At 38.5% G+C, this 23,311-nt stretch overlaps 1 protein-coding gene across 3 annotated transcripts in view; it reads right to left on the bottom strand.

Moving 5' to 3' along the window:
• The window catches only part of Pdk1 (pyruvate dehydrogenase kinase 1), a 38,992-nt gene extending 18,658 nt beyond the window's left edge, over positions 1 to 20,334 (bottom strand). Inside the window, exons 1-9 of one of the 3 annotated variants that reach the window (XM_004857679.4) lie at positions 20,053 to 20,332; positions 17,902 to 18,043; positions 15,239 to 15,310; positions 12,975 to 13,159; positions 12,608 to 12,697; positions 11,481 to 11,558; positions 9,521 to 9,597; positions 7,427 to 7,525; positions 222 to 332 (exon numbers count right to left, since the gene is read on the bottom strand). In XM_004857679.4, coding sequence (XP_004857736.1) covers positions 222 to 332; positions 7,427 to 7,525; positions 9,521 to 9,597; positions 11,481 to 11,558; positions 12,608 to 12,697; positions 12,975 to 13,159; positions 15,239 to 15,310; positions 17,902 to 18,043; positions 20,053 to 20,254 — 1,056 coding nt within the window. In that variant the 5' untranslated portion in view covers positions 20,255 to 20,332. Of the gene's footprint in view, positions 1 to 221; positions 333 to 7,426; positions 7,526 to 9,520; positions 9,598 to 11,480; positions 11,559 to 12,607; positions 12,698 to 12,974; positions 13,160 to 15,238; positions 15,311 to 17,901; positions 18,044 to 20,052 lie in introns of all 3 variants that reach the window. The other 2 variants (XM_087200354.1, XM_004857680.4) reach the window with 2 other exon arrangements.
• Between the last annotated feature and the right edge of the window lie 2,977 nt (positions 20,335 to 23,311).

Raw genomic sequence — 23,311 nt, 5'->3', positions numbered from 1 at the left:
TAGGAACTCTAATAAAACAATCATCTTTTCTGTTCCCATTTCAATTGAAAAATTGTGTTCTGAGGATTGTTTCAACTGAGAGGCAAATGTGTGTTTCTAAGCGCTTCCCTTCTTCCTTGTGGAACATCTTACACAACTAGTTTGGATGGTTTATTGGGCAGCTGGAACCTGCAGAAGGTGTCTCTCACAGAGTCACAACTTGGTGTTTCTGGATCACATACCAGGGGTGCTGCTCGGGACGTCTCCACACGGGGCCGCGGTGCGGTTGAATACATGTAGTTGAAGAGTCTGTCAATCTTCCTCAAAGGGACACCACCTCCTCTGTCACTCATCTGAGATTAAAAGAGGATCAAGCTCTATGACCAACTCTCAGAAACAACAAATTACCAACATGGTTTAACTGCTGGAGGGAGAGTGCTGCTTTGGAAAATGAATACCACACAGTCCAATCTGCAAACACAAATATTTTATTTCCCTCATTGGTGTAGCAACAAAACTTCTTTAATATGTGAAATTCTAATACAGTACCTATGCAATTCACTGCTGTGGCTTTGTGTGCCTGTATTTCCTGAAGCCCCAGTACCATGGCATTGTACCACAGAACTGGGCCTAAGCTAATCAGCGAATCTTGAATGCAAAAATCAGTTTGTTATTCCTTTCTGGTAAGCAGTGTGGGAACTAGGATCAAATTAAAAGTACAGGTACCCTTTGACCCAGCAATACTACCTCCAAAAATATATTCCAAGAAAACAAACTGAAAAGTATGCAAAGTATGCATGAGAACATGCATCATAGTTCTGAGTATCTCAAAATGAATAACAATCTAAACAGGAGATCACTTAAACTGCATTCTCAAATAGAGTACTATTTAGCTATTTAAATACTACGTAGAACAGCTGGGCATGGTGGCACATGCCTGTAATCCCAGCACTCAGGAGGTTCGGGCAGGAGGATCTCTGCGAGTTCAAGGCCAGCCTGGACTACATAGCAAGACCCTGTCTAAAAAAATAAAAATAAATAAACTTTGTAAAACTGTATATATTGGCACAAGACATGTCTACACAATATTTTAGGCAGCAATGAGCAAGTTAGGAAGTATTTGTAATTCTAATGTAAAAACTGTATCATAAAAAGGTCTAAAATGATATGTAATTTTTGTCTTTGGAATGGGTGAATTTCTTGTTTTCTGATTTTTTTCACAATTACTTTTATTATTAAAACAATATAATTTTCACTTTTTAGGGAAGAAAAAACAGAAGCACAAGTGGTTACACAGAAACTCAGACAACTTTCTATTGAGTTGTATGGTACACAGGTCTTTATATTATTCTTGTGTCATTTTCAACTCAACTAATCATATGGAAGATTGAATTTATGGTAATTTATTTACACACTACTTTCCGTCACAGGTAATACGGACTTATTTTTCTGGCTTTGTACAGCCTATAGGCTAATCTACTGCAGCCATTTTCCTCTGACACAAAATCTAAATTAATTCTTACAGTTTAGTTTTTACATTATTTAAAAGTTTTTATAATATGCATATGCTATTACTATTATAACAGAATTTATATTTTAATTTTAATTTTTTTACAGTGTTGGGGATTGAACCTAGGGCCTTGGACGTGCTAGGTAAGTACTTTATCAATGCACTACTTACCCAGGTCTATTTTAATTTTCAAAATTAAAAATTCTGCCTTGAAACAGGATTTGAAGGTCTGCCTCTAATATATCTAAAATTAAGCAATTACAGTATAACAGTAGATAAGGACTTATTAAGAACTTATACATAGCATTATGCTTGAAATTGCTCTTGGCTATGAATTCAAAGGCAAACTGCATTTTAGTAAGACAAATACAGAGCGCTGGGTGTTCTGGGAAGTCTATCAATTTGTTAATTATTCATTCATCCTTTAATCCATTGCTTTGCTGCACATTTGCTGCTAACATGAGGATGATGCCTGGGCATTCTGTAAATATTAAGTAACTAAATAACATATTAGAATAGACATCAAGATAGACCAGAATAAGTATTTCCTGATTTTTCTTGACCTCTAGCCAGACAGATTATAACAATATAGCAAGCACAAAACAAGAAGTGATTTCCAGCTATAGGCTGTCTGAGGACAGCACAGGAGCTAAGAAGAGACAAGACAGATGAGACTGAGAGAAGCAGTCATACTAGAGGCAGAAGGGGGACACTAAGCCATGGGAACCTGGTTAAATAGTGATGAAGGAGTTGGGCATGGTGCACACACCTCTAATGCCAGCTAATTGTGAGACAGAGACAAGGAGGATCATAAGTTTAAATCCTGGTGGAGCAACTTAGCAAGACTCTCTCTCATAATTTAAAAATTCTTTAAAAGGGGCCGGGATATAGCTAAGTAATCGAGCACCCCTGGGTTTGACCCCAAATAGCCCCCTCAAAAAAAGTGATAAAGGGAACCTCCTTCGCTTTGCAGCCAATACCCCAATAAACTGGAACCATGGGTTTTAAAGTAGCCAAAAGAGTTTCTAAGAGAGTTGTAACAAATGATCAGATCTGAGTTCTTCTGGAAAACGGAGGGATAATGGGGGAAACAGACATTTGGTATATATACTCCTACTTCAGGCACTCTGATGATAAATATATTGACAGACAGACAATAAACAACTCCCTGATCAAAGTCATTTAGAGAAAAGAAATCCAGAATGTGAACATTAAACATGTGCTAAGAAAAAGAGATTATGCAAGAGATAAGTAATGTCAACAAGAAGGAAAGTTGGCCAATTATTTTAAGTTTTCTCTTCAGTACACAAAATCACCACTTCTCAATATCATGCAGCCAAGAGCTGCCATCCTTCACTTTCTATGCTTTATAACCCTGGGCAGCCTGGGCTAGCTCATGGGAACATCGGGCCCAGAGGAAAGGAATCAATATTCACTTGATGACAGCTCTACACCAGGGCACTTTCTAGCCCTGTACTCACCCGGAACCCCTGTAGTTTCTTTTCACTGTCAAGTTTGTAAAATACCAAAGGTGAATGGATCAAGATATTTAAATTTTAACTGAAATGACATGTGTTTAAGTCCCCAAACCAGCAAAAAGAGACATGTGGCTATAACACATTATTTACTAAAGACAGCCACACAAAATCTGAAAGAACAGCTAGATTAAAACAAACAAAAAAAAAAAGCAAAAAAAGAAAACTCATTCACAAGATTTTTAGCAAGAGGGATAAAGGGTGTAAAATATCAATAATATGAACAAGGTTAAAAACAAAAAAAACAGGAACAAACAAACCTCAAAAACCCCAGGCCTTGACTAAAGGTCTAGGCAAGTGATGAGGATGCAAGCTCTACGGAGGAGAAAGCAAGCCTTTCATATGTAAACAGGGTGACATTCACCAGACCTTGACTGTGAGGAGGAGCAATGGGTCAATGGGTGGAAGCAGAGTTTAATACAGTGGCTTCTGGGTCAGTCTTCAAACCCTAATGTGACTTTCTATTCTACTTTTGACAGTTTTACTGACATGTAATTTACCTACCATACAACTTACACATTTAAAGTACAGTATACAACTTGATGGCTTTTAATATATTTGCAGATAAGTGCAACCATTACTAGTCAATATTAGACTATTTTCATCACCTCCTATAGAGCCACCCTGATCTACTTTCTGTCTTTTTTTACATCCCTATATATTCTGGACATTTTAGTGCATAAATGGATCATATCCTACATAGTCTTTTTGCAGCTGGCTTCTTTCACATAGCATGTTTTCAATGTTATAACATCCATCTTATAGCATATATTAATACTTCAATCCTTTTAGGCCCAAATGATATTCCATTGTGTGTATGAACCAAATTCTGTTTACCTATTCATTAGCTGATGGACATCTGGCTTGTCTATTTGGCTTGTCTATGATGAATATGCTAGCACAAACATTCATGTATAAATAAGCTTTTGCTTGAATGTTTTCATTCACTATATGTAATAGTGGAATTGTTGGGTTATTATGAACATTTCTTTATACAAAATGGACAGAGTCCCTAAGCAAAGTCCTTAAGCAGAAGGAATCTCTGCTGAATGCCTGGGCTCAGTAAACCTGGATCCACGGGCAGATGGGTGACCTCAGGCAACGAAAGGCAGCAACAGACCAGCATGCTAAAGCCCATCAAACACAGGAGGAAAAGCAAGAAAGCAGACGCAGGGCCCAATTGGAAGACATGGGACTTACTCTGAACCAAGTAAACCTTATGGACAAGTTGCTGACATAACCAAAAAATAAAAAGGTAATGTCTAGGTTAAAAGAAGTGACACATACACAGTCACATTACTTTTATAGCAAACAGATGGTATTACAACGTATTTATTTCCTTGTGCCTCACTCTCACCTTTTTAAATGAGCAATAAGAGATAAAACAGACAAAAAGAAACAGAGGCAACAACATACAAGAAACAAATTAATTTTTTAAAATATCCTCAGAGCAATAAGATAAAACTGAAGAGAATATTACGAAAAGGGATAATAAAAAGAGTTCTTGGAAATTTGTAAGAAGATAGTGGAAATAAAAATTCAATAGAAGGTCTAGGAATTTAAAGTCACAGGGACAGAATAAAAAATTAGATTAAAAAACAGAATAAAAAAGGGGAAAAAAAAAGATAATTTCACGAAGCCCAACATTGTTCTGATATAACAACTAGAAAGAGAATAAAACAGTGGGAAGGAAATATGGGACACCCCAAAGGGCCCGGCCCAGAAGGTAAGGAAAGATCCACGTCCAGTCAGATCACAGCACCATCAGAACACCACCCAGATAAAGATCTCAAGAACTTCAGTTACACAAAACCAGACACCTAAAACTGGCTATAGTATACAAAGAAAGGTAGTAAAAAATATTAAGTGTTCAAAAGGAACGGCCTGAGTGTCATTAGCAAATAACAGAGAAAACCTCTAAAAAGTCTCTCCTCTAACAAAGCATCAAGAAAAAGGTAAAAATCATCAGAATCAACTTTGTCAGAATTTGAAATTAACCAAAGGCTTGCAGCTATTTGGAAAGCATTTATTCAAGAAAAACTACTGAATCTCTATAAGACCTGTGTGCTTTGTGGTGTTTTTTGTTTTGTTTTGTTTTTTGGTACCAGGGATTGAACTTGGTCGGGTCCTTGCGCTTGAGCAGCAGGCAACGAAACCACTGAGCTAAATCCCCGGCCCCTACTTTGTGGTGTTTTAATGTGTCCTTTTTCATCTCTTGCCCCTCCCCAATCAACCTCATGTCACCAGTATGAAACTAAGTAGCCAGGCAGTCACTGAGAAGGCTTTTGGTCAATTCCTGAGCCTCCCAGTTAAAAAGTCATGTACCTACCCCCATCTCCGGAAGCACTTGTCAAATCAATTACAAGGAATGGATTAATATGTAGGCTGCCTGAGGCAGTGGGTAAGCTATGGCAAATGATATAGCTAACCTAAGAGTTTAACAGGAAAAGAGAGGGAATGAGATGGTCAGAGGGGTTTTGAAAAGCTCAGATATCCTGAAAGTGAAAAGAAATTCACTGACTAGGAGGACACACTCGCAAAGCATATACCTCATTAGGGACTAGTATCCACTAAATGTACATATAAATATGTATATATATACACACATACATAATATGTGTACATATACAATGTATAAAGAGAACTCTCATAGCTCAAATATCAAGACAAATAGTCCACTTAACAACTGGACAAGGGATCTTAATTGACATTTCCTTTAAAAAAAATATTTATACATGACCAATTAGTAAATGCAAAGACACTCAATATCAGCCTAATATTAGAATAATGCAAATCAAAACCCACAATCACATACCACCTCATACTCACAAAAATGGCTACAATAAAAAAGACAAACAATAACAAGTACCAAAAAGAATGTGGACAAACTAGAATATTTATAGATTGCTGATAGGAATGCAAAAGGATGCTTTTACTCTGGAGAATAATATGGCAGTTTCTCAAATGTTAAACAGAGTAACATGTGGTTTGGCAGTCAACTCCTAGACCATCTGTAAGGGGACAAAAATGTATGTTCACACAAAAACTTACACGTGTGTTCACAGCTGTGTTATTCATAACCAAAAATGAAAACAAAGTAAATGCCCATTAAAGAATGTATAACCAAAATGTTATACCCATCTAACAGTATATTATCCACAAAAAGAAATCAACTACTGACACGTGCTATAACATTATGCTAAGTGAAAAAAGTCACAAAGATATGCTGCAGTTATGTGAAACTGTATTTAGATGAAATGCTCAAGAATAGAAATATCCACAGAGAGAAAGTAGATTAGTGGTTGCCAAGAGCTGGGAGCAGGGGAAAACTCTATTGGCTATTAATGGGTTTTGAAATCTTTCTTGAGAGTGATGAAAATGTTCTAAAATTAGACAGTAGTAATGGTTGCACAACTCTGAAATATTAAAAACGACTGAATTGTACACTTTTAGGAAAAGGAACAGCAGCAGGTGCTTTCAAAATTCTGCAAGATTATTTTCAACCTATAATTCTATGCATGAATTTCAATACTAGGAAAATACTGCATGGAAGAACATGGCACTTGGGGGTGGAGTGGGGGGAAGGGAACAAGTGGTCTATTTGACCCCTCAGGTGCTTTAATTCCTCAGCTTCTATTAGAGAAAGCTAATATCTGCTATTTAAATGTGAAAATTTCAAAAGTATCAATATTAGAAGACTACTCAGAAATACATCCTTAACTACCACAAGACATTAAAGGATTATCTCTAAGAACAGAGACCCAAAAATGGACAGGAACTGACAAATTTCATTTTTATTTTCTTCACTTTATCTGATTATTTAAGGAGAGAAATACCATCATATTCTAAAAGCAACTGGCCACTGGTGTCAAAGTCTAGATTTCATAACTCATGGCATTTATTCCCTGTATGATCCTGAGCTAATCACTCTTAGTTCCCTCATTAAACTGAAGATAAAATGACTTGTGCTCCTAACTAAGGAGCTGTTATGAGACCCGAAAGAGATAAAATAAAAGTAGATGGAAAAGTAATGTTTAAAAATGAAAAACTATTTACTTTTTCTTTTTTTTGGTAGTGGGGATCGAACTCAGGACCTTGAGATTGCAAGGCAGGCGCCAGAACCACTGAGCTAAATCCCCCAGCCCAACTACTTACTTTCTTCATCACACTACAAATACCCAAATATTTTAGATTTTACTTATCACAGTGGCTATTCAGGACTACTGCTAAATTGTCTGTCTCTAGGATTTACTTGGATTACAGACCAAAATAGAAATAGACTCAGGAGATAATACTATCATCTGCCAGATAAATGAAATAATGTACTTATTATCCATTAGATTTCTTTCCCTTGAGAATGAATTGTCCATGCATGCCTGTACATCAATTTTTAAAAGTTTACCTTCACAGTCAAATCCTCGTTACCCAGTGTGACATGAACTTGAATAGTAGGGTAAACACCTTTATCAGCATAGTGTTCCATAGTTGCTCTCATTGCATTCTGAAATATATTAGTTATGTTAAAAATAACTTTCTTAAAGAAAGAAATTAATTATAATTTTCAAGTACATATGCATTATGTGAATTTAAATTTTTTTAAAATTTTGAAGGAAATATGCTAAAAAATCATGATTCTTATAACCATATTTATTTAAAGAGTTATAATTAAGAATTGAGACAAGGGGAGTTGAGGGATACGGCATTTTCATTTAGAGTTCACCTAAATCCTGCATATTTTCCAAAAGTAAACTTCTAAACACTTTTAATAGTTCTTAAAGTATTAAAGAAAAAAAAAATTTCTGTCCACTTTTACAATTTTGATAATGGTTAAACTTATCTTGAAAATGTAATCTGAGCTCTATTTTTTAAGAATCAGACTGTCAAAACATTTTTTAAGAAAAAAAATTTTTGTGCCTTAGTAACAGCAATGGACTTACGATCGTTTATGCTAACTTGTAACAGGATATTTACACTGTAAAACTATTTTGACCAATTTCCAAAGGATATGAGGTATGCAATGGTAACATATTGTAAGCATTAAACAATAACAACATGACACACAGCCTTGGAGTATTAGCAAAGACCAGATGTAACTACTAGGGGTATAGCTCAGCTTTAGAGCACTTTGCAGCATGCCTAAGGCTCTGGGTTCTATCCCAGCACTATTTTTTAAAAAGCAACTAAAAGAGGCAAAAGTCAGGATTGAATTTAGATACAAGATGTGGCCCTGGCACATCACTCAAGACTGAACAGACCTGATAAGGAGTCTGCAATTTAAGATCAGGTTCCAGAGGCGAGCCACTGTTACATGGATTATGGAAGATACATTAAAGATTATGGAACACTTTTATTCGCCACTACAGGGCACAAGGCCTTTATGTCATTGAAATTTTAAGGAAAAAAATTAGTTTAAACACTTCAAATTCAATTGCTATTTAATCATTTTGATAGATTTTTGTAAGGAGTTAAGTGGCTTCTTGCCATCTTAGAACAATAATAGCATTCTTTGTTTTCCTGAGGTACTGAGTCAGTTTCAGTGTATTTCTCTTTTCCATTGCCAGATGGAAAGCCATCTCTTCTCTCTTCTAGTTTGCTGCTAGCTGAAGACACAGTAACTAAAATATGAGAGACTCTATAGGTTTCTGATTTAGAGCAGCTGTTTTCAGCCAAACGGACCTATGCCACTCATCACCCAACCAGCAAGCATCACTGGAGGGGAAAAAAACAAATATTCTCAACAATACCTACAATTTTATTTAGCTTTCAAAATCTGTCATAAAGAACAAATATAATGCAGAAACCCTGCAAATCAATATGAATGACTCTCTTAAAAAGAAAAAAGGCAGGTTTATCAGTGGGGCCAAAGGGTAGAAAGGTGGAAATCACGCTTTCAAACATTTTAGTTTATAAAAATTTCAACTTAGCTTTTTAAAGCACCTATAATGTGCTGCATCAGACACTTAGTATGTTATTCCCAATCTATAAATAGTATTCTTGTTTTACAGAAGAGAAAGCTGAGGTTCTGAAGGATTCAATGACTTGCCCAAAGTCACACACATATTAAATGACACAAGTGAGACTCAAACCCAGGTCATTGTGACTTCAAAGCCTGAGCTCACCCAGGTGTGGTGGTACACACCAGAAATCCCACTAAAGGATTGGGAGTTTGAGTCCAGTCTGGGCAACTTAAGTCACTCAGTAAGACCCTGCCTCAAAATAAAAAATAAAAAACGGGCTGGAAATGTAGCTCAGTGCAAAGGCCCTGGGTACAAGCCCTAGTCCCCCGGGGTGGGGTGGGGTGGGGAGAAGCCTGAGCTCAGCAAATGGAAGTGCCCAACCATACTGATGAAAGGCTGTCCTGCAGGAGCGTGACATGATATGGACATGAAATAGCATCTTTTAACAAAACAGAACCCAGAGGACTATCTGACTTTCCAGGCAGATTCCTAGCCTCAGGAAAGGACTGATAAAGGTTATGTAATACTATTTTACAAACCTTGAAAAGTTCAAACACCATGTGATAGAGATGGGATGGTACATAAACCACTTGTATTGGCTGTCCTGGTGATTTTGCTACAGAGCAGAAGAGAAAAATATGAAAAGTACAGGGAGATGTGCGTAAAGCATTTTAAGACTAAACTGTGTGGTGATGAAAAGAAAACATTAACTATGAAGGATAGTATTACTTGGGAAGAACTGTTACACCATTTCTTCACTGTATTAGTGTTTGAAACCCACACTCACAAACATTTCTGACAAAGACCACAGCCTGTGGTCATTTCCCACAGTCTAGCCTAACAATTTAAGCAAAGCATCTTCCCATCCTTCTCTGTAATGGTTAAATCTTTTTAAAGGATAACATTTAGTTAGGAATCTTAACTTCCCAAAGACAAGTGTTAAGTCTATAAATTCACAGTCTCATTCGCATTAATACTTTTTTTTAAAAAAGCTAATTTCTGCATGTTTTATCTGGATGGAACACTGTCTATTTTATTTTAGTTAAAAAACTTAGCTGGGTGTGGTGGCACACACTTGTAACTGCAGCACTCCAGAGGCTGATGCAAGAGGATTGCTGTAAACTCAAGGCCAGCCTAAACTACATAGAGAGATCTTGTCTCAAAAAAATAAAACAAAACAAAAAAATTTTAAACTAGCATCAATTTCTCAAGGGATACTAATTTTACATTCAAACATTTAATAGATCCCATTGGGAGTGGGGAAGGGTGGGCTGTGTGTATGTAGAATACATCGATAGCAGAGCAAAGGAATGAGACTCATCATACTCTAGAATAACTTAACCAATAAATCAATTCTAAATTTGACCTCTTTGGACCATAAATAGGACTGCCCACAGCAGTTCATGTTCCCAAACTATCACTTGTACACTGTGATTCTTTTTAGCAATTCTATTTTCAATTGAGTAGCATCTACCTCTCTCCCATTCTAAAGTCCAGAATACAGCTTAGAAAAAGCTTCTTTATAATTTTACTCTTCCCACCACCTTCCTAAAATGTCCTGTTAGCCAGGCAGGGTGGGGCATGCCTCTAATCCCAGCACTCTAAGAGGCTGAGGCAGGAGAATTGTAAATTCAAGCTCAACCTGCGAAACTTAGCAATTTATTAAGACCCAGTCCTAAAATTAAAAAATAAAAAAGGGCTGAGGACGGGCTCAATCTCAAGCACTGCCAAAAAAAAAAAAGTATTATCTTTTTCCCTCTGTCAAACTATCATACCTCGAGGAAAAACAGTAAGACTCATCGATCTCCCTTCAAGATATCTAAACCATTCTGTTCAAAAGACACTATAGTCAGAGTGAAAAGACAACCCAGGGAAATAGATCCTTAAATAGATGAGTAGCTTTCTTTCATCTTTTATATCTCCAGTGTTTGCACTTCCTTAACAATAAAAAATGACTTACAACTCAGGAAATAGAAAAAAGGGTAAGCCTTACATTACTGAAGTATACATAAACAATTTAAACCAGGCATGGGGGTGTGTGCCTGTAATCCTAGCACTCAAAAGGCTGAGGAAAAGGATTGCTGTGAGTTTGAGGCCAGCCTAGGCTACACGGTGAGTTCAAAACCAGCCTGAAATACATACCAAGACCCTGTTTCAAAAAAAACAAAAAGTCAAACAATTACCAATTAAAAATAAGGAAAATGGGGCCGGGGATTTAGCTCAGTGGTTCTGCCGCCTGACTTGCAGCTGCAAGGTCCCGAGTTTGATCCCCGGTACCAAAAAAAAAAAAATAAGGAAAACGGAGCAGAAAAAATGTTTTTCATAGAGAATCCAATTAAATTACATATTTTTTTTTTAACACGATTGGTCTTTTTCAGCATTCACGTCCTATGAAGTTGATGAAAATGTCCTTTTCTATCAAAACAAATCTAAGTTCTCTTATGATTTCTTTTCAGGTAGTCATAACTCTAATCACTAAGGAAAAAACATTAAGCTTACCATTTAATTCTTCAAGTTCTAGTTCAGGAGAGTTAATATAATACAAATCACACAGACGCCTAGCATTTTCATAGCCATCTAGTGTGAATCAAAACAAACAAAAAAAGCATTAAATTTACTTCTGCTTCATGTACTGAGATAGTTAGTGATGACAAACTAAAATTTAAAACTCCCTACAGAAGAAAATGTACTTCAGTGATTTTAGTTTGAGGCAAGTTGTTATAAATATAACAGGATAAAGTCTAACAGCCTAATAATAAGAAAAATGGAAGATTATAACTATAAAAAATTTAAAATATTATAAGAGGAAAGATACCATAAACATGTCAAAAGAAAAACAGCAGGCTAAAGAAACTATTTAATATATATATGTGTGTGTGTGTATATATATATATATATATATATATATAAAAAATACTGAGAGATACACTATTTGAAATTTTTTTGAAGTACCAAAATTTTCAATGCATTTTAATGTTTTTAATTCTAGGAGTTTTGTCTTATTACTAGCAATAATCAACATATATTTAAGGATGCTCACTACAATACTGTTGGTAAATAAATGAAAATAAACTAAGTGTGAATCAGTGGAGAATAGATTTATACATTTGATACACTTTACATAGCCACTCAAAAACTTGACATTATATTCAAATGTACTGACATGGCAAGATGTCTGTAAACTTGTACAAAGCACTCCATTTTCTAAAAAAAAAAAAATGTAGTAACAATTTTGTATGTGTATGTATACATGTGGTATAAATAGAAAAAAGTGTGAAAAGATGCAAACCAAACTTATGAATTACTGCTTAAGAAAAATAAAGTAAGCAAAAAACTATTGTAAGGAATTAGAAACTGGAGAGTAGAGACGAATTTTTTAAGTGAACAGATAGATTCCAATAGTAGTATCATGAAACTTTTCCTAATAAAGAATTCTATCAATAAAACATTCATCTCCTGTGTACTACACAATTCACATTATAAAGGGCTTTTCAAACCCATATATTTGTTCCTCACATTTTATCTCATTATACAAATAATGCAAATAAATAGTTGTTTTAACTGCAAGAAATAACACTCAACAATTCTGATTTTTGGACCCTTTTAGAAAGGAGAAATGTGTTTACCTTTAATAACTTCAACTACATCACAGTTTGGATTTATGCTGCCAATGTGTTTTCGATGAGATGGACTTCCTTTTCCCCCAAACAATAAAGCTGTCAAAAGATAAAAAACACAAAGTGAATTTACCTAAACATCATTTCCAGATATGAATATTATTTCTCCAAATGGTACCAAGAGAACAACTATTTTCCTTAAGCATAAATATGGCATTTTACATTCAACAAAAATACCTTCTTTGTATAACAGACTATTTATTTTTCTTAATAGACAAAATACTTTAAATGTTCTCTCTAAAGGGAAATTTTTTAAATAAAATTAAAATACATCAACACTGTCATTAGCTTCCTCTCTTGACTTCAGGACACTTACAGTGCTGATTGAGTAACATTCTAATTGAAATGCGACTCATGTAGAAACGATCCAAAAAGTACTGCACATTCTGGCTGGTGACAGGGTCCACTCCGAAGCTCTCCTTGTATTCAATCACACCCTGAGCCATGGTGGGGATGACGTCATTGTGTCGGTTTCGGATCCGTATCACAGTATCTGTAAAGCTAAACAAACCTGTCTGTACAAAGAGCCAAATATTTTGACAAGAGAATTCAACACTAAAATATAAGCTTAGTCAAGCTTAGAAGACAAATCCCTAGCTCAATGAAAGGAACATCAGTGCATGTCTTCTGTGCACTTACTTAGTATATTTCATACCATAAAATATTCTAAATCCTTAAAGGTATAAGGACCTCTGAAATAAAACTTTCAAAATTTATTTATTTTTTTTGGTACCAGGGATTGAACTCAGGACCTTGCACTTTTGAGGCAGTGTGGTGGCGTCACTGAGCTAAATCCCCAGCCCCTCAAAATTTAATTTTTAGACTCCTAACAGTAAGGCTTCCACACAACAAAAATCATTAATATGTTAAGAGTTTTCTTTAGCCATTCTCAACCAAGGTCATCTGAGCACTCACTGTGAGGATGGCATTCCAGGGACATCCTGCAAAAGGGAAGGCAGAGCGCTGGCTTCTAGGGAAGACATGCTCTGTAAGGAATCAAGATGAGTGAGCCAATAAAGCCTGTCTGCTTTGGAACAGAGAGAAAGCACCCTTAGAACAGAAAAGTAACAAAAGAACTCTACTTTTATTCATCCTGTAAGTTTAGAAAGCAGGAGAAGAAAAGTATCCACTTTATTAAAAGAAAAATTTTCAAATCATACAGCCTTCCCATTTGTCACTAGGAAGACATTGGATGATTAATGTAAGGAACCAAATAAAAGAGGAAACAATCCTTAATTATGAAGTAACAAAATCAGTCTCCTCACATACCAATGAGAATCTGCATTTCCAAATCAGTACTTCCCCAGGCAAAGTCAGTATCCTGAGGACTATTAACTTATTCCAATGTTCTCACTACTCAAAACATTTTTGGAATTCCTACTTTGTAATTACCTTCCAAACCAAACTGTTAAACCAAAATCCAAACAACAAAATTCCCAAAAAAACAAATTCACAATCCCAGTCCCTCTTCACTTATTTCATTTCTTTAAAAAAAAAAAGATTATTCTGCATGACTATTCATTTTATCTTCTAGGTTCAGGGTTTTTTTTGTTTTGTTTTGTTTTGATACCAGGGATCGAACTCAGGTCCTTGCACTTTTGCAGCAGGTGGCAAAACCACTGAGCTAAATCCCCAGCCCTCTAGGTTCAGTTTTGAGTGACTGTTTTCAGAATGTTCTATCCCTTCTACAGAGGGTTCTAATATTTACTTTTAAGTAAGGCTGCTCCAGTCCAAATCCTGGTCCTACCTTTTGCTGGCTACATGACCTCAAGTCACTTACCCTCTGTGCACAAACGCATTATCTCAGTAGTTATTTTAAGCTCTAAACAACATCACTTGTGTACAGTCTGCTCCACACCTAACCCCAGGCACACACTATTTTCAGACCAAAATCATGTTTTAAAAAATGAAGTGTTACCACTCTCATTAAAGACAGTCCAATAAATGCGTAACATTCTGAGGACAAGAGGTGATCTTTCTGCTGTGAGCACCTTCATTGGAATAAGCAGGTAACTGCTTGAGGTGAGCACTTGGCCTTATCAATCCTAGTATGTTGATTATGAAATTCTATTATGTTATATGATATACGTTATCTTACAGACCACAGGTCATGGAAACCCACTGGCACGTTTGTATGCCCCTTCAGTGTAACAAAAGGACTGTAGTTGGCAACCTTTAAAACTTGGACTTGAACATTAAAAATCTAGACTTGTAGCTTTCTTTAAAAACAGAAAAACTGATGATTTGTTTTGTAGTTCCATATGGCAATGACTAACAGGAGCTGAGCGTGGCTGTCCGATGGAAGGGGCATATACTCTCTAGGTTTACAGTTCAAGCGGCACCACTGTCACCTCTAGATTCTCACAGATCATCACACTTGAGCTACAGTAAGAAGGACCATGAAGCATTTACAGAAATATATATACTACCATTTGCTCTGAAGCAGTAGGAGCCTAAAAACTAATCAATTTCTCTAAAGTGGTCCAATAACACGGGCAAGCTTAATACATCTACATTTTTATGTAATGCTGAAAAGTTATAAAAATTCTGCTCAGAATATGGTTAAGCTAATGTACTTACTCATAAATAGCTTTAGCATCTTCAGCGCTTTTGTCCTTAAAATCAAGAAGCTCTTGAAGACTCTGGATATACCTAAGATACAAATTAAAAGGATAACTTTGTTCTTTTAAATTCCGAAAGTTTAATATTGTGAAAATTAGCTCAAAAGCTATTTTGGGGCTGGGGATTTAGCTCAGTGGCACACCGTGCCTGCCTGGCAAGCTCAAGGTCCTAAGTTCAATCCCCAGTACCAAAAAAAAGCTATTTTAAACATGTTATAATTTTTAATTTAGAATACTGCTACAAATTATGGCTGAAGTAGAATTTTTACACCCATTTATATTTAAGCAAAATCTTGGGCACAAAGCAGTAGAAATACATTTTTTTTTTTTAAGTATAGCTCAAATATAATGTTAAGAGTTTTACACTTGATCTTAGCCAAAAGGCCAAGAAGCAATTGACATAGGAGTTTTAAACTCTTTATTTTAAAGTAGTTTTTCAATCTTTGAAACCCCATTGTATATTATGGTACAAATACCGATTATATGAAAATGGAAGCTGTTAGCACTGCATCATCTTGGGCAAATGACTTGTCTCAGTCTCAGTAAAATGAGGAGGCCAGTCCACTACGCCAGGGATCTAACTTTATTCTCTCACATCCATAATCCCAGCAGAGAGGGAGGCTGAGGCAGGAGGATCATGAGTTTGAGCCACACCTTGGCAACTTAGTGATTCAGCAAGACCGTCTCAAAAATTTAACAAAGGGTTGGGGGGGCGGTTTGCTGTGTGTGTAAAAGTTTGCACTTTAAAACTATAGTTTTAGATGTTTATGTCAATAAAGATTTATTGAAAGCCAGCAATCTATCACATGGTTCTTTTAAACAGAACTGAATAAAAGTACATAATCATGGAAATGTAGGTGTTCAATGTACTTTACAATCTAAGATAGCAAAGCACAACAAAAGAACTTTGGATGTACACTATTTTCAGACCAAAATCATGTCTAAAAAATGAAGTATTGCCACTCCTTTTAAAGAGAACCCAATAAATGTGTAACATTGTTATGTAACAATTCAAGGCAGCAAAGAACAACAAAAGGCCAAAAGGCATGACCTTTCTGAAGGTCGTGCAGCCACTATAAGGGCCAGAGCCAAAAATTCCCAAGCATTCAGTTACCTTCTTCAACAGTGTAAGTCTGACCTGGCTTGTCTGTACGCACTTTATCTACAACTGTTCTAAGTTAGCAGGCATCCAGGTCCAATTAAAGTAATTTTAAAATCTATAAAGCCATATGTTGGTTTGGAAAGCTGTTTCTGACAAGCAGTATGCCTCCCTGCATTCCAAGTGACGTGACTATGATAGTTGTGGTTCTACTTCAACCCTTAATAATCTCTTCATAGGCAAGAAATGCCTGTGCTCTTTAAGAGATATTTGTGAATACTTATCCTGTGCTAGGCAAGACCAGATTTTTAAAAACAGCATTTGCTATTTATAATTTTAACACACTGGAAAAAGCTTTCTTGGAAAACTGTATTTTATTTTTTATATTCTATCAATCTCCAAAACAATGCCTCTCACCTAAGCCACATTTATAATTATTCCATACTTGGAACTAGATAGCATCTGATTATCATACATGTAGCAGGCAGACTACTTCTTTTTGCTCATTTTTTAAAAACTGATGTTAGAACAGCTTCTCTTACAAACTATACCACCTACAAAGGAAAATTACATCCCCATGATCATAACTGGGAAATGTCTCCTAGTAAAATTTTTCCATGTAAGACTTAATTCTGATCAGCTCTTTCCTTTTAATTTATAGTGCTTAAGAGAATAACACTTTTTAATGTAACAGCACTAACCACAATAGCTGTAAAGAGGTGGCCACATATGAATGCACACCCTTAAGACCTTTCCTATAATTTGTGGGAAGAGAAATCACAGCTTCTATACTATTCCAGTAACTTCTATCTGTCTTAAAATAGAAAAATATAATCAGTATATGCTGTATGTACATATTCAAATACCACATTGAACTTCATCACAATGTAGAATAAATACATATTAGAGAAATAAGTTTTAACTTTTGTAATTTATAAAAAGTTATACTTCAATAAAATAAATTGTTTATAAAAATATGTATATCCTTTAATACATTACATCAATCCCATGACAGTACAGCATTGTAGACACAGACAAATATGGGTCTGAATCCTAGCTCTAATATCAGTGGTGCACTATTGCCTTAGGCAAAGGACTTCACCTTCAGGTGCTTCAGTTTCCTCACTGTAAAATAGAGTTAACGCTACCTATAAGAGGGGGGTTCTTGAAGAATTAAAGGTAATGTATATAAATATCTATCCATCATCAAGTGGTAGATATTTTTCTTATATCAGAATATAATATCCCTGCACATTTAGTAACAAATCTTAAATTTGTTTATATTTTTGTGTGGGTCTGACTGGTTTTTTCAACATTAAGAAGTGGTAAAGTCCAGGATTGAGAAACAATCCTAGATAACATATAGCACAAGCCTAGATACACACTCTTGCACAGACACACACACACAGCAGAGGATTACTGCCACTGCCTTAAAATTTCTACTGAAAAGTGAAAGAAGCATTCGCTTTTACTTTGAAGTCCATAGTTCCATCAGAACTGTGAACAAGAGACAGGTATCTTACCAGCTTTGTACCAATTGAACAGATGGCGTCCTGAGAAGATTATCTGGAAGGAGACTTATTTCTTTCATTATATTTGCCAATCTAACAGGCAACTCTTGCCGAAGAAACATAAATGAGGTCTTTTCACAAGCATTCACTGATCCTGAAAACAAAAGAGTGGGAACAGTAGTTAAGTAGAAGCCATAAGGGATCAGAAGCCAGGAAAGAGGGAGAAATATAGGGGGGAGTTTCTGTATTGATAACAATAGTGATATGTCCAGCATAATATGACCAGAGTCATATAAGTGATATGACCACCATAATAACCAGAAGAGATCAGGAGGCAAAGATACTAACCCTAACCCCAGGTCCAGGCCTGAGAGAGGTGAGAGATGAGACAAGCCAATCTTTAGTTAATGTGAATCTGTGAATCCATAATGAATTTCCAATTCCTGATAACCTAATGGCTCTGTGTGGCAATTAAGATATGCTCAGCTACACATGGTGGTCAGCCAAGTATCGTGGTGCATGCCTGTAAGCCCAACACTCTGGGAGGTTGAGGCAAGAGGATCACAAATTTCAGCATAGCCGAAGCAACTTAGAGAAACCCTGACTAAAACTAAAAAAATTAAGAGAGGATGCGGACTGGGGATGTAGCTCAGTGCAAAAGCACTGGGTTCAATCCCCAGTATTACAAGGAAAAAAACTCCAGACTCTCCTGTTTCCCTTACTTCCATCCTTACAATCCATCTTAGAACTAAGATGACTTGAGCGTGTCTAAGTAAGGCTGAGGGACCAAGAGTAGAACCTAAAAATCCTGTCCTATGTATCCTCCTGCTACTATCATTGAAAAAAAGTCTGTTTCCTAACATTAGGTTTACAAAAAGTGAACACCTATCTAGGACATAAGGAAACTTTCACCTGTGCAAAGGAGGACTTGTCATATAGCACCATTAATACTGATTGCCACAAGCAAAGAATAAGTGCAGAGAAAAGCTTCCATGCAACAGAAAACAAAAAACCACCAATGCCTGTTCTTCAACCACCTTCAAGTAGTACCTATTCAGTTGTCTGCTGAAAAGACACCTGCTCCTTTCTTCACTCTGTAGCAGGATGCTAAGTCGACTAGATATAAGATGCCCATGGCAGCTTCACTTAAAGCTAAGCTAAACTGAAAAGTCCTATTATTTCAGCAACTCATTTTAGACTAATTTAATCTTGTTGCTTTACCAGAGACGACCTTAGCAAAAGCTAGGCTATCCATGGGGGAATTACGGCAATAAAGAAAAACATCTTCTTGGGAAAGTTTAATGGCATGCTTACGAACAAGGCTAAATTCCACCCTTTACCACACTATAGTTATTTTAAAGTAAAAGCAAAATCAAAGACTTTGAGCTGAAAAAAACAAAAGCAAAACACAAAAACAAAAAAAATTTCCAAACTTTGCCAATATAGCCTCAGTTTTAAGATAAAGCTGCCTGCCATGGTGTTATCTTTCAAGCCAACTAGAAAGGTTAGTGACCTGATAGCACTTACCATGGAGAAGATAACTTCTACTCGAACTTTAAGACTTTGTACGTAAGTTTTTTCTTGTCCCCCCCATCACCCGCATATGAAAAGTCAAAGTCAAATGGTTAACTCTGCAACATGTTCCAGAGAAAACCAGGGTTGCGAAGTGGTAAGTTCCACGGCCCCTTATACTTGTGCATTTTACACACGCTCAAGACTTCTTTGCTGCTGATGGAAACACTCTTACTCCACTGGCAAGGAAAACATTCTAAAGGAACACTGGGCCGGCGATAACTTGTTTTTCCTATCACCATGCATGCCAATTCTACGCAATCATCGTACGATCGCGTTTACCATCACTCCCAAGAGTCCGAAAGTGACACCCAGGCTCTACGCGGAGCCCTGCTTCTCCGAAGGGGCCTGGCCCCGAATGTGCACCTGCACACGTCCGTGCTAAGGAGGACTTGATTCTGCCGGCGTACTTCTGGGATTATTTTTCGACAACACAGGGTAAAAAGCCACACGCTCCGTTACTGGCCCGGCCCGCACGAGCCAGCACCCTCAAGGGAGGAAGAAAGCACTCGCGGCCGGGGGAGGGGGCGAGCGCGGACCAGAGCTCCTCGTCCCGGCCGCGCACAAAGGCCGAAGCCGGGCAGCACTCACCGAAGTCCAGGAACTGCTTCATGGAGAGCGGCGACGGCGAGAAGCGCGCGTAGAAGTCCACCTGGCCCGGAACGCTGCGGTCCGACGCGGGCCCGGAGCCGGAGTCCGAGGCAAAACTACGGCTGGCGTTGGGGTGAGCAGCGCGCCGCCCAGGGCGCGGGCGGGCCGAGGCGGCCCCGCGCAGCAGCCGCGTAAGCTTCATGCCGAGCCCGGCCGGAGGAGCGCACCCCGAGGCCCAGCTTGCCGCCTGGCGCCGCGGCCGGCGGGACGTGCGGGACGTGGCTGGCCGCGGGGCGGGGAGCCTGTCAGGGACGCGGCCCCGCCCCCTCCCTAGCCCCGCCCTGAGGGAGCTAGGAGAAGGACGGCGGCCCGGAGGGCGGCGGGCCACGCCGGAATCGCTGCGCAGCTCCGCCCTGTGGAGGTGGGACCGGGACACGGGGAGGGACAGAGCTGCGGGAAGCGATTCTCCTCCGGAGACCATGGTTGGCCGTCGGCATCCCAGGCGGTCGTGTCCCGCCCGCAGAGTGCTGCGCCCCCTTCCCTCGCTCTTTTGTAACAGAGCCCACCTTCCTTCTTCGCTTCCCTCCCACCCTCAGCAGTCCTCAGTTTTTAGGGCGGGACTGCCCTTCCCTTGCTGGTGTTCCTTGTGTATTGCTGGGAAACGGCCCTCTGTGGTGCAGGTCGCTCCTTTACCATCGGGGTGGGGGTGGGGGTTCTGGGCTGAACTCGGGACCTTGAGTGTGCTATGTAAACGCTCTGCAATAAAGCTACCTTGCATCCTCAGCCGAGCCCCACATTTTGTAGGTGACAAAACAGACCTGGAGAGCTTCAGGCGCCCTCCCTTGCCAACCTGTGGTACATAAATATAGTATTACAGCAACTGCAGCCCCAGAAGAGCACTGGGAGCTCAACTTGCAGCGCTCTCTGCGGGCATCCTTGGCACGGTCAGCAGTGTGTTTAAAGTGTCCCTCTGCTGTGACTGCCCCTCTCTTAACTGACCTCACAGGGTCACCCTTTGGCCGCCCCACCCTTCATGTTTCTATGAACAGTGAACACAGGAGTAAACAGTTTCTTTCTTTTTTTTTGGTACTGGGGATCGAACTCGGGTCCTTGCGTTTGCGCAGCAGGCGCCGGAACCACTGAACTAAATCCCCGGCCCAACAGTTTCTAATACTGGTTTACTCTTAGAGAGCTGCAAAAGCTGCAGGTACTATTGTAACTCCTGTTTCCACTGCTACTTCCCCATATAACCATGTGGCACGTCATAGATGCAATGAAACTTTTACTGGTGCAGTAAAACAATTACCGGTACAGAATAGCACTTCATTTCTCTATGGTGATCAGGTCTTGAGTTGTATAAAAAAAAAAAAATATGAAGAATAAGATGAGAGTCCCTTTTTAGTTGTATTAGTCCGACAAATTGTGTTTAGTGTGAAGGAATATGGACTACCTGAAAACACAGGTAAGTGGTTGGAGTTGTAGAGGAGGAAAGTAATTTTTTCTGCAAGCCTCATAAATCCTTAGAACTGGCCCCTATTACAAGAGGATGAACAACAGAAAGACGAACATGTTTATTAACATGTATATTTCATATGTACATAGGAGATACCCAGAGAATGAGTAATTCTCAAAAGTTGACCTTGAATTCATACATATATACAGTGTGTGTATATATATATGACATCTTCAACAAAAATAGTAAATTTTTAGAGAAATGTCAAAAGACAAAGGAAAGACTTAAATCTCTTTTATAAATAGAAATTTCCAGTACTAAAGAACAACATGTGCCCTGTTTTTTTATAGTTTTTCCTGTCCTGAGTTTCTGTTTTTTCAGTAGCCTGTAGCTCAAGGTAATGCATGTCCCTAAAGAGGAATATTTTGGGGTAGTGTATTGTGGTGCCCTTCAATACCATGCCATATCTTCCAGTATTAGCCTACTCCATGAATGAAGGATTAGACTTATTCTGGGGCAGCCCAGACAACACATGGAAGACTTGTGGGTGGAAACTGTAGGGAGACAGATTTGACTCTGCATGGAGCACTTTCACTGTGAAATGAGCAGCCCTAGAAGGAAAGGGGATGCTTGTCGATGATCTTTAGTCAAGAGTCTGGACAACAGCTTTATAAGGATGGTCCAGGAAGGATTGGGGAGCAGTGTGGTGTAATGAGAAGAACTTGGATTTTGTTTTCAAATCCTAGCTCTGCAGAGTGCTGGCTCTGTGCCCTTCTGTGAGTTTCTTAACCTCTCTGAGTCTGGGTCTACTTACCTAAAAAAGGAGCATAAGAACTAGATCACTGGACTGTTGTGACATAGACAGGACAGCTATCTGTATTGGCAAAATGTCCAGGACATTCTAAACACTCAATAAATTATATCTACTTGTGTTGTTATTACTGGTTTTTATTATTTCTTTGTTAGTGTAACAAGGACTTAGAGGCTAGTCCTTCAGATGCCTAATGGGTAATTAAAAGCAGGATAAAGCTTGGCGTCTCTGCCTTCATTTTATCTGTCCCACTGTTACCTTAAACTTTGGGTCAGAGCCCTACACATTCCTGCACATAGGCATCAGTTAAGGAGTATTACAAGGTTTATTAGCCCTAAATTTACCTAGGCTATCTCTTCCTCCTTAAGACTGAGGACACCAAGATAAGAGTAACTAATTTTCACGGACATCCATATTACAACCTACAGTTCTACACCTCCTGGAGAGATACCTAGAAATCTGCAATCCTTGTCCTAAACCTGCAGCCACCTCAGATTCCTGGAAAAGCAGAGCCTCCCAGACCACGCTATGACGGGGTCACCTCCCCCCCAAAACAGGAACAGTTATCCCATGACGAACTGAGGCTGCTCCCCTAGAGCAGGAGCTGTCATCTCATGGTGGAAACTGAATGAGCCTCTCCAGCAATGATGGGCCTTCCAGGACCTCCCAGACCCGATCCTGAGATACCCATCACCAGACCACAGCTTGACCAGTATTATCCATGCTGCCAGCTAACCAATCCCCCAGCCCTGGTCTTTGCTCCCCTTGTCTACAAAACCCCAAGCTTTGCCAGCCCCTTGAAGACAGATTTCGAACCTCCTTGTGCTTCCCAGCATGGTCACGCTGGTCAAAGCTCATTTCCTGCTCTTCATCACTGCTGGTCTCCTGGTCCAATGCTTTGAGAGGCGACCAAACTTGGTCTGCTGAGACCCCCTCAGAGCTGGGGCTTTTCCTCCAAAACTCTGGGAACATTGGGATTTTATGAAAACCACTCA

This window comes from Heterocephalus glaber, unplaced genomic scaffold (genome assembly GCF_053883595.1).
Source record: "Heterocephalus glaber isolate CG9 unplaced genomic scaffold, H.glaber_assembly_v1.0 deba00000347, whole genome shotgun sequence".
NCBI lineage: Eukaryota > Metazoa > Chordata > Mammalia > Rodentia > Bathyergidae > Heterocephalus > Heterocephalus glaber.
Note: the sequence above shows the minus strand (reverse complement) of the source record. Positions and strands in the feature narration are given on the sequence as shown.